The sequence below is a fragment of the Cornus florida genome, unplaced genomic scaffold (assembly GCF_030987335.1).
Source record: "Cornus florida cultivar Cherokee Brave unplaced genomic scaffold, ASM3098733v1 CherokeeBrave_3.0.0_Hap2_Chr10, whole genome shotgun sequence".
NCBI lineage: Eukaryota > Viridiplantae > Streptophyta > Magnoliopsida > Cornales > Cornaceae > Cornus > Cornus florida.
The window spans coordinates 56,770,068-56,782,162 of NW_026775580.1; the positions used below are offsets into that span (position 1 = coordinate 56,770,068).

At 37.5% G+C, this 12,095-nt stretch overlaps 1 protein-coding gene across 1 annotated transcript; it reads left to right on the forward strand.

Annotated features, from left to right (window-relative positions):
• Nucleotides 1-9,338: 9,338 nt before the first annotated feature.
• LOC132277984 (uncharacterized) lies at nt 9,339-11,814 on the forward strand. Its single transcript, XM_059779820.1, has 2 exons — nt 9,339-9,594; nt 10,344-11,814. The coding sequence occupies exon 2, from the start codon at nt 10,420-10,422 to the stop codon at nt 11,569-11,571; it is 1,152 nt and encodes a 383-aa protein (XP_059635803.1). The 5' UTR covers nt 9,339-9,594; nt 10,344-10,419; the 3' UTR covers nt 11,572-11,814.
• The last annotated feature ends 281 nt before the right edge of the window (nt 11,815-12,095 follow it).

The window sequence follows — 12,095 nt, forward strand, 5'->3', positions numbered from 1 at the left end:
GGCCAGTCTTCTGGTCATTCGCTGACGCATCGGGTTTGTAAAACTTAGGCCATTACATTTAGGTTAAGTTCAAGTCTAGAGAGGGAGAGAGAAGAAAATGAATTGAATGAATTGCAAATGGCAGCCTAAGGGGGTATTTATATAAATTAATGTGCCTTTTCGGATTGGTTATGTAACGACAGCCTAGGCCGTTCCTATACGCCAAAATAATGTAGTGAATGCACGGTTCAAGAAAAGCATTTTAGGTCAAGTTTAAATTTATAAAAACCACTACCACCACTACTACTAACGTAGCAAGAGTGAGTAGGGATCATCCCAAGGGATTGGAGGGCTACTAGTAATGGAAACAATGCTTAGGATTAGTAGGTCAAGTAATCAAAGGTAGATTGTTTGGTTGATTAAACTACAATTAAGATTAAGCAAGCTCAATATTAAACAAGTAATTAAAAGATAGAGAAAACAAGAGAGAGAGATCTTGGGACTTAGAGATCACCACTAAGCATCACCTTTCTATACACTCAATTCACAATTAATGAGGGGGAAAACATATGTTGCAACAATAGTGAGTGTGTGTGGTTGTTTCAACAAGCATGGATGACCAATTAAGTGTATATTGTCTAAACAACACAATGAATAACATAATATATCAAACTAAGCCATTAATCCTTCCTTTAAGCTCACAATCCCAAACACATCACATAATTAGAGAAATATACTACTTGCATTCATAAGTATGGAACATCAAACAAGAAGCATGGATTGTCCTCCCATTTAACAACTAAGGTAACTACACTACATCTAAGCTAATGACATGAAAATTAAACTAATTAAACTAAGGGAGAGGCACAATCCATCAAGAAATAAGTATGAACCATCAAATAATCCACAAGAGCATTCTATTAAGCACTATGTCTTGACAATCTCTAGATCTATAGCATCAACACACATAAACATGCATCAACAACACAAGAGATAGAGATAAACACATGAACATCTATTATAGCATACATAGACATATGGATAGAATGAAATGATCAATTGGAAGAATTAAATCACACAAATCATTGAATAAACAAGATCTATGTATAAAAATATGTCAAAACATGTATTACAACACAAATCCCCTCAAAAATACATTAATTTAGGTAAAGAAAGCATGTTTAGGGCTAACTCTAGCCCCAAGAGGATGTCTAGCCACTCATGAATGGTGTCCTCTAACCCTCAAGGGCTATCTCCATGGTAAAAATACTCTTCTTCTTGAAGTAGATGGAAGACCTCCCAATAATGTGTCTCTAGCCTCCTCTTCTCTTTTCTTCCTTTCTAAGAATAATAAAAAATTGTATCTATCAACTCCTAAAAATATATATGTAAAAGTGGCTCATAATCCTTATATAGGTAGCTCAAATGTCACACCCAATGGTCTAGGCTCGTACACAAGGGCTCCTCCAATGATTGCACAATGAGACAACTTTTAATGAGCTGGAAATTAATTTAATTCGCACTTGAGAGGGTTCGATCGATCGAACCTATGCTGAGATCAATCGAACTTGGCTGAGATCTATCAAACTTTGGCTGGATCGATCCGCCCATGGCTGCGCCTTTTTGGATAAGGACAGATCTGAGATATTTTGGGGAAAGAGACAAAAGTGGTAGGTAGGGTGGTACAACAGGATAAGATGGAATCTTTTCTATCGATCAAAGAATTGTTGAATCGATCAAACTTTGTGGGATCTTTAGATAAGGACAAAAGAGCTTGGATCCATCTTAGAGAGTCTAGATAGATGAACTTTTGATCGATCGGAGTATTCTTGAGATCGATCGAACATACTGATTTCTGCACTTTGCTTCATTCTGCTCTACTTTGCTCCTTTCTTCCATCCAGCTTGAGTTAGCTTCTTTTAAGCTCTTATTTGGCTGAATTAGCTTATTTTTGGGATAAGCACCTAAAAATGACAATAGCACGAAATTAGTCTAAAACGGGAAAGTAAGATTAATAAAGGTCCTAAAATACCTAAGCTTAAGGGGTTTAAATGCGCACTTTTCAGCGCTCATCACACCCCCAACTTAAATATTGCTAGTCCCTAGCAATGAACTACAAAGTAAAGGAATGAAATGAACAACTATACAATTATGAATCTATAAAGCAGTAAATGGATAATGCCACTTTCGTAGGGAGCACGATTGCATTTAGCGTATGCAACAAGCCTTTTTAAACCCCTAGGTTACCCCTAGTGGACGAGTGAAATCTCGTGAGGGTTTCCAAAAATGATACCCACAAACATTAAGCTCATTCTCACAAAAAGATGCACCAATATTGCAAACAAGCATTGGGAGAAAACAACCTCAAGTATGCAATTTTTCAACTCTTTCTAAGCAATCTCCCAAAATCTCAACATCAAGCAAACAAGTTTGGTCCTCCACACATCAAGAAAATGATCATGCAAATCAAAACAACACTACAATCCTTTTTGAGTGGACCGGCATCAAATGCATTGCTATCTAAGCCAACTAAAGAAATGATCACATCCTTACCCTCAAACTAGCACACAAATCTAGTCCCGATCATCAAAACAAAGAGTGGACCTTTTATTAAAACTTTATTGATCTAGGTGCGCTTATTCTTTTCACTCGATTTTTTTTTTTTTTTTTTTTTTTTTTTTTTTTTTTACTAATCTTAAGGATCAAAGATGGAAGCATGGTGTAATGTGTTGATCTATTAAGCTTTCTAGCAATCCATGAGGTCGAGCGTTAGGTCAATAACTCCCAAACTAGACGGCTTTAGGGCACTAGGTGTTCAAACACCCCTTAGGACTTACAAGCTCAAATCAACTAGGCTACAAATCAAAATAACCTCCATCTAATCATTTCCCACTTCTCACCTTTTGGGAGAAGTCCTCATTTTTTTATTTCCTTTTGCAACTTCTTTTTTTTTTTTTTTTGCAAGTTCAATTATCAACCTAGAGTTTGGGCCCTCCACGTTTCGGCGCGAGAAGTTCAGTGCTTGATGAGGCTAGAATCCTGGCTACTCAATGAAAAGGGTTTGTTATCTACTTTTATCAAGATGAAAACTTTCAATGCACTACTAGCCCAATTGGGATATAACCAATTCAATAATCAACAAAGCATGTACCCCACAAATGAATACTAGTGTGCGCCTGTGTTAGTATAGAATCCTAGAGTGAATCTCAAAACAATCACAAAATCAAGATGATGTGGACCACAAGTGCAAGCAAGATATCAATATTTCGAAAAATTTACTCCTAAATTGCATCCATAAAGCATACAAGAAGTATTGGACTCTCAAGTCAAGCAATTTTTAAATTTTAAGCAATATAGTCCTCAAAATATCAAAATCATAGCTAGTTATGGACCAATTATAAACAATCCCTCAAATACAAATCATGCTTAAAATTTTAATTGAAGCAAATACTACATTTAACATCATTACCCCTAAACTTAAATAGCACAATGTCCTCAATGTGCAAAGAGAACAAAGGAAAGAGTATACCAGTGTGGCTATGGCAAAAAATGGCCGGGACACAAGTATCAAAAGTGGGTGGTATAACCCCCCTAAACTTGGGATTAACTGTGGTCCTAAAAAGATGGCACTTGTCTAAAATTCATTAGATAACAAAAGGGATAATAATAGTGCACAATGAACATGCAAGTGTAAATGAGACAAGAATTGAAGTAAAGAGAGAGGAAAAAGGGTGGTTGGGCAGCACTCTCTCTCACTGAAGTCACTGGGACGCACCTAATGGAGTCAATCACAGACAAATATATCAATACAAAGATATGACATCCAAAATATAGCATGTATAGAAAAATAAAAATAATGTACATCACAATGTCTGGCCAACGGACTGGCCGTAAAAATAATATAACAGTATCAAAATAGCAGGAATGTATCACAGATATATGAAATTAAGGTATAGAGATAGAGGGATCAGGAATATCATGCTGAGGAGGTAGGACGGGCAGGGCGCGCTCCACGGATATCTCGAGATATGTCTCGCAGCGCAGTCAAGACATCCATACGCAAGGAAGAAATATCAGCTCGAATAGAGACAGTGTCTGCGCGGATAGAGACTACGGCATCCTCTAAAGCCTGGATACGCTCCCCAAAGCCGGGTGTCTGTGCTAGAGCCTTAGGTACCACTGGATCAGGAAAATGATGTGCATCCTAAGCCAGCTCCTGGAAATGTAATGGTGACCCTGCTGGAAAGTGATGTGGGATCTCCTCTGCTGGAGGCTCCTGCTCCAAGTCAATGTCCATATGTATGGCAGCCGCCGGTGCGACTGCTGGATGGTCTGCGGCTGCTGCTGCTATCTCCTCCTCCTCAGCCTCCTCAGCTGCTATCGCAGCGTCTTCCACAAGACTCTTGATAAGAGCATTATAGCTCTTATTCCAGTCCTTCTTGCTAAAGTGGCAAGCTCCTGTCTTTGGGCGCTCATCTGGACGGAATGGATAGCACTAATCTTGCAAGATCTGAGTAATAAGGTGGCCAAAAGGAAGGTACTTAGCCCGCTTGGGCTTGGCCTTGCTGATGTAGTCTGCGTAGAGCTTCATCATGATGCTCCAGTATAAGGCCGGAATAAAAATCCAGTACCCTGTGTAGAAAGCATATAGGGCAGTCAAATAATCGCCTCGCCTCTGAATCTTATGGCCGGCCATAAACACGTTTTGGTACAAGACCGAATCGAAGAACCACAGATCATCGGGCAAATAGGTCCGAGTAGCAAATGTCTCGCCCTCCCTGTAATGGCCTGTAAGTGCCACAGCCATGTCTGCTTAAGAAGGCCTCCTCTCCAGAATGGGATAATTGAGCTCAAGCTCAGGAGGGCAAGCATGTGGGCATCGGCAAGATCTGGCCAGAGTCTTCACTGTAATGCGAATAAGATGGCCATCGACAATAGTGTGCAGCTCCGCCAGATTACTCGGGGCAGGCCGGAGGTTCTGGAAGAACATCCGAACAAGCCCCGGGTAAACTGGGTATGTGACAGGGGCTAGAATGGCTGAAATGCCCCTCCGGTCTATATCCTTGTAGGTTGCCTGAGTCAGAATGTACTGAGAGAAGAAATAAATATCGAAAACTGACTCATCCACCACTGTATAGTGTGAGTATCTCGGCGTAGAGGTCTGTCTAAGGCTTGGCCTGGCAGTGCATAAGGCGGAGATGAAGAAGGCGATGGTGTATGCTCAGCCTCATCATGAGATGATGAAGATGCGGAGATTGAAGGCTGTAGTCTAAAGTCAACTGAGGGGGACTGAGCTAGATCTGCCTCAATATAAACCTCTAACTGCTCTGGCTGTTCAGCCTCAACAGGCTGTTCTGAATCTTAGACATGAGATGGTCCTGCCTGATACTTGGGCTGCTCCTGAATATGGGAGGGCTCGCCTGGCTCCTCTATCCTGGCCTGACTCAGCGTGGATGATGCCTACGGGCAACAGTCTTTACCCTAGCCATGGCTTGCAAAACAGAAAGAAAAACACTTGCAGAAGAAGTCAATACAGGCATAAAGTAGTGAAGCATAGTATATAGAAACGTATATGTCAAATAAGATAGACAACAAAGAACATGAATCTACGCAAGTGATGATGGAGCTAAATAAACAGTGACATTAAGTGAAGCATGCTAAACAATAAAAGTATGGAATCCATCCAATGTGGAAAACACAGGCATTGGACAAGTATGAGATAACATGGAATCACAAACGAGAGTGTATGAAATGTGGAATGTAAATTTGTGAAATTCGATCGATCACAAAAATGTGAGATTAATCTCTATGAGATCGATCTGAGATAAATTCGATCGATATTTGAATGATCAATCGAAAAAAACTTTGATCGATTGAATTGGTACGGGAAATTCAAAAAGTCATAGATCTGTAACGTGGATGGCACGGGGGCACCGAAGCAAGCTTGTGGGGCCCTCTCACACAACAACACAACAAGATTGGTCACTTGTTTGGCCCGTGACCCCCAAAATCAAGTCAAAAATGAAATATATACAAAAACCTAAACATATATATATACACATATACACACAAACATGGAATCTTCAAATATGGCAAGGATTAAGCATGGCAACTCTAGATCTAACATGTAAAGCTCAGATTCATGAAGATTAAAAACTCGAAATCAAAAGAAAAACTCGGGACTTACCAAATCCGAGACAAAGAGAGGTGGAAATCGAGAGAGATGATGAAATCGGAGATGAGAAATGATGTGGAAGCTTGGGATGGTCGCCGAAGGGTTCGCCAGAGATGGGAGAGGTAGGGTTTGCAGCGGCGAGGGAGATGAGGGCTTAGATCGATGTTGAAATCGATCTAATGACCCTAGTGTTTTATTTTTAAAAACTGGTCCCGACAAGTTCGATTGATCAAGGAAAATTTTCGATCGATCGAATATAAATCGATCTGAAAATGTTGAGTTCGATCTCCCCTCACTAAACGACAAAATAAATAAATTAATTAATTAATTAATTAAAATCAACTAGGTGAAGACATTGTTTAAAATCAAGTTACAAGTTAATTCTACACTAGATACAACTAGGTGAATTAAATTTCATACAAAAAAATAATTAAATAAAGTTTTTTAAACTCATTCAAATATTCTCAATTTAATATATGTTAAAGAACATACCATACTCATTACATATATCAAGTCAAATGTCAATTTAAATGAATGTAACACTTGAATATAAATTAATTAAACTAAGTAATTAATTTCTTTAGAATTTAAATCAATTTCAAATGACTCCAAATAATTATGTGCCAATGGTACTATCATGGTAATCACATATATCAACTCAAAAACTTAATTAAGTAAGTGGAACAATTAAATAAAAATTAATTAATTTTAAATAATTAAATCTCTAGATTCTAAAACAACTCCAAATGACTTTATACTAATACAAGTTATAGATCAAGTCATGGCCTTCAAGAATATCATGTCCTACCTTAATTTCATGCAAAGTACTACAACCTATTAATTTAAAAATTAAGTATAAGACATGTAAACAATTTATTGTAAGCTATAAAAACAATTAAAACACTGAGATTAAAAACCTAAATCACCCCCTACCTCACAAGAGGATTGTTCCTCTTGAATCCAAAGCAAACAAAGGAATTTTACAATTTCCTTCAAGGGTTATATAAAGGAATGTGAGGCAAGTGTTTTGTGTTCCAAACTTTTAGGTCTAAGGTGAGTGGAAGGAGATCAAAACCAAGGTTTTAAGAATAGGTTAATGGTTTCTTTCAATGGTGGCTAAGGTTTTATATGAGGAAGATGATGAAATAAAAAACATGTAAAATGAAATATTAACCCCTTTTTGTGTAATCCTCCACTCACTTGGTCAAAGCAAGTCAATTACACCAAGTCTTGCACCATGCCTACACACACACAAAAGTTAGACTTTAATTTGGAGCTTACACTTGTTATTAATCCGATGGTTCATTCTAGGCTTAATCTAAAGCCTACACTTGTCAACAATCCAAGTCAACAAGTGCACCAATACTAGGCCAACAAGTGGGTGAATCTCCACCCTCCACATGTCATCATCCAAGGCTTCCAAGTGTGAACCAATGAGATGCTTGCAAGTGGACCAATGAGATGCTTGCAAATGGACTAATGAGAATGCGACACTTGTCACACTTTCCGGTAATTACAAAAAGGTCCTTTTTGAAAATATCTACCAAAATAAATTGCAAAAAGCTCCTAAGAAATAAAATAATTATTTTTCATAATTACGAAAAAATCTCAAAAATAAATAATGTTTTCGAAGAAACTATTCATCCATGCCCTTAACGGAAAAGTAAGCAACTAGCATGCTTTTCTATAAAAAGTAAAAATACAAATATCATGGAAATAACATATCATGGATACATACAAAATCGGAACTTAATCCGAGCACAAAAAGTGAGGTTACGCGAAGAAAATCATTCTCGGGAAAAAGACGAAAAGTGAGTAGTGTCCAAAAAATGAAAAATGTGGAAATGACTCGGTCCTTAAAGGAAGTTGTCGATCAAAAGGAAAAAGTCTCGGAAACCATTTTTGAGCACTCGAGACGACGCTAAGTGATGAGTAACCGAACTCAGAAAAGAAAATTCAACGAAAAAAATTTATCCTTAAAATTTTAGAAAAATGAAAGGAAGGAAAATCACCGAGTCATTACATGTATTGTAATCCAATGCATCCTTACAGTTTATTAACCGATTCTAATCAATCCTCAACCACATTAAACATTAAGAATTCGGTAAAGAATCAGTAGAGGATATGTTAAATAACTTGAATTTTGGACTTTGCATGCAACCTTTACACTAAGATATTCACGTTGTAGTTTTACGTGAAACACATAGGCACCCAACTATAAATTAATTGTTAACAAGTTTTATTCACACTTGAAACACTAGTTTCCAATATATATATATATATATATATATATATTCAAAAAGTAAAGAGAACAATGGTTCAGAACTAAATCGGTCTTTCATACTTCGGTTCAGTTCTATGTGCCAATAATTTTGATTTTCGATTCTAATTTTTAAGGAAGCCTTGAGAACCATTCGGTTCTAAATTACCCTGAAATTGGATCAAAGTGGACGGCATGCACACCACCTACGATTAGTTAAAAAAAAGAAGTGTTATTTGCTACGAGGCAAACCATAAAATTAAAATAAAATAAAAAGCCGCCAAGGGAAGAAAGAGTTTATTATAATAAGAAAATGAACAAAAAGAAAATGTATATTGTTGATGGTAATGATATTAGAATAAAGGTTAGTTTGATGTGGTGGAATGGAATGACTTTTTGTTCCATTCTCGTATTTGGTATCAATTTTAAAGTTGAAATTATCATTCTCCACTATTCTTGGAAAATGGTTATTCCATTAAAATCATTCCACCTTCAAATAAAATGAATGACTATTTCATTTTATTCTCATTCTATTACTATCTCCATCCTTATTCTATTCTCGTTCATTTCACTACACCAAACTAGTCCTTAACTAAATGAAGAAATGACGATCCTACCAAGGCCAATGGCTTCCAAATTGTCAAACCACAGCTTGTAATTTTTCAGATTTCACTCTCATGAAGTCCGTGTCTTGATGATGGACCATTAAAAAGCCTTTTGGTCGATCTATAGCTGTCATTTTGGGTTGTAGACAATCCATTGACTATTGGTCTTCTCAAATACTACGATTCTGTCAATATTCACCAGAAAGATGAGACAGACGCATAAATATTTATCAGCTGCCACGTAGAGATAAATCAGCTAAGGTTGTCCCTCCTCTCTCTCTCTAATATCTCTCTCGCTCTCTATATATATAATATATCAGTTTATGTGACTAATGCGGGTGGGGGGAGAGCCACTGGCAGTTGCTCTGCTGCTGAGTAAATGCAACCACACCTGAAACACTCACCCCATCCATTTTAACAAATAAATTTCACAACCCCTCTAGTCTATGCATATGTGTATATATATATATATATATACACGCGCGCGCGCGCGCACACACACGTGCTTTCGAAGCTTGAACCAAAAATTTCTACCATACTTACATGTATCGTCCTGCAATCTAGCTTCCTCACCGGTACGTCTCTTCCACACCTTCAATTTCTGATTCCATGTTATATTTTGTGAGTTCAATTATTATCTATGTATGTATATATTCTGTTAAGACACTGATGATCTGTTTGAATTTTGTGTTATTTCCATTTTTTGTTGTATAATTTTGGGCTTTTTGTGTTGTTCTGAATCATATGATATATAATTAAATATTGATGAGAGCTAGGGCTTCTTTTGGATGATTGATTGTATGGGTCTTCCTCAATTTATTACTCTGCCTTTGTATCTTCTCTCTCTCTCATCTGCAACTGTGTGTACTGTTCTAGGTTCTTATTTAGACAGGGTTCTAATGGATTTAGTGCCTAGAAGTTAGAGGGCTTTCTTATTTTCTTCAAGGTGAACCACAATTTCTAAACAAATTGGATCAAATTTTGATGCAATATGGTTGAATTGAGGCTTGTATAGCAGCTTGTACATTATTTTTTCAGGTTATATGCTGTGATGATATGATTTCTCTTTCAAAAATAAAAAACCAAATATACATAGAATACTAGTTGAATTGAGGGCTTGTGTGGTATTATTTTTTTTTTTTTGTTGGCAAGAAACTCACACACCCATTTGCCCTTAAAGAGGACTTATACCCTACTCTCGCTTTGGAATTGAAAAGCAAGACATAGAGGAGATACCATCATACAACTAGGTTACTGTCCTTGGTGGCGAGGCTTGTGTGCCAGTTTGTTGACAAGTATTCTGTTTTCAATCCCATTTATGCAGATTTAACAACTCACCCGTTGTAGCCGGAGTGTATACATAGTTGAACTTGGTTATCGGGCTTTTGGGGGAACCGGTTATGTTGAAGCAATCACCTAGTAGGAACCAGAGGTCAAAAGGATTGAAGGTGAAACATGCTCTTCAGGTATGTGTGTTGCTTGCCATTTGCATATGGTTGCTTTACCAAGTTAAGCACTCCCATCATAAGAAATTGGCATTGGAGGAGAGCTCAGGACAAAATCGACAAGGCCATGGAATATTAAAACTTGGTAGGAAGGACCTGAATCCTCAAGTTGAAGGAGAACTTGGGGCAGAGGACGAAGAAAGCAAAGGCGATGAAATCGAGGATGAAGGAAGAGGAGGGGGAGATGATGAGATAGATGGACTCGATCAGGATAAAGCCGAAGAGGATGATACGGAGCTATTAGAGGATTTAATTGATGAAGACGATAAGGAGAGGGAAGACGGGACTGAAGGGAGAGAGAGTGAACAGAACGAAGATCCTATGGATAAGATTATTGGGTGGAACTCCAAGAAGGCACGAGAGGAACATAACAAAGCGGATGGTGCAGCTAGTGATGTGGTTCAGAACACCCATATTGTAAGTACCGAAAATGAAAATGTAGCTTTGAGAGCAATGATGGAGGAAGAGCAACATGTGAAGAATGTAGCAAAGAATGAATTGGAGATCGAAAGTAAGACCTACAGCATAGGGGAAATAAATCAAGAGGACAAGATTCATTCTAGAAACTCATTTAGCAGTGAAGAGAATGTTGGTGAATTCGATATAAACATTCTAGACGACCGCTCACATTTCAATTCCTCATTGAAGGCAGAGTTTAATGAACAAGAAGTGAACAGCAATTCAGTAACAGCAGATGTGAATTCGGATACAGCTAAGACAGAACTGGGGGATTCATATATTGAATCCAAGTCTGCTGTACAAGAAGAGATTGTGAAGCTTGACGCTGCTGCCGGAACAGAGGACAACTCTGCTTCAATCTCCACCACGGAAATGGCTGGTGCAGGTCATAGTAGGGACTCAAATGCAAATTCCATGGCAGAAGAACTAGAGGAAGTATCAGAATCGTCAACAAGAAATGAAATTGCAGAGAATACTAGAAATGAACCCATCGATTCTTCTTTCTACCAAGATAATAAGGAGGATCACAATGCTTTGCTGGCCTTACTAGAGACCAACCTTCCGTCGATTCTTCTGATGAAAGGTTGAGGGGTTCTCATCTCTAGCTGCATTCCAAGTCCAACTATATTCTTTTTCATCCAAATATAAATGTTCGTGTTTTAGTGTAAGTTTAACTATGTAGTTTTGTGCAAATGTACAAATATCATTTGCCTGAACCCACCCTAGAAGAATAGGGTTGTTACTTGGTTCTTTTTGGCAGTGATTAGTGTAGAAATTTTGCAGACATCAAAACTCTATCTTTATGTATAATTCATCCGAGTTTCCAGTTTACTGCTTCATCTTTACTGTGGAATTTATCATCTCAATATGTTTGATTTACCAAACCGGAAAATACATATACATATATATATATTGAAAAATAAATAAATATGTAAAAGGGGAAATCAAGTTTTCCAACCATGTTATACATGGCCTATTAAATTGACCATAGCAGAGAAATCAAACTATAGTTTGGCAAAATTCCTAATTTTTTTTATCCAATATTTTGCATTGAACATAGACCAAAAAATAACAAGTCAGAGAAAAAGAATCAGAAGAAAATCCAAGTTCAA

Bases quoted from the DNA above. Each gene is read 5' to 3' on its own strand.
- LOC132277984 (XM_059779820.1), top strand. From the start codon at position 10,420: ATGTTGAAGCAATCACCTAGTAGGAACCAGAGGTCAAAAGGATTGAAG.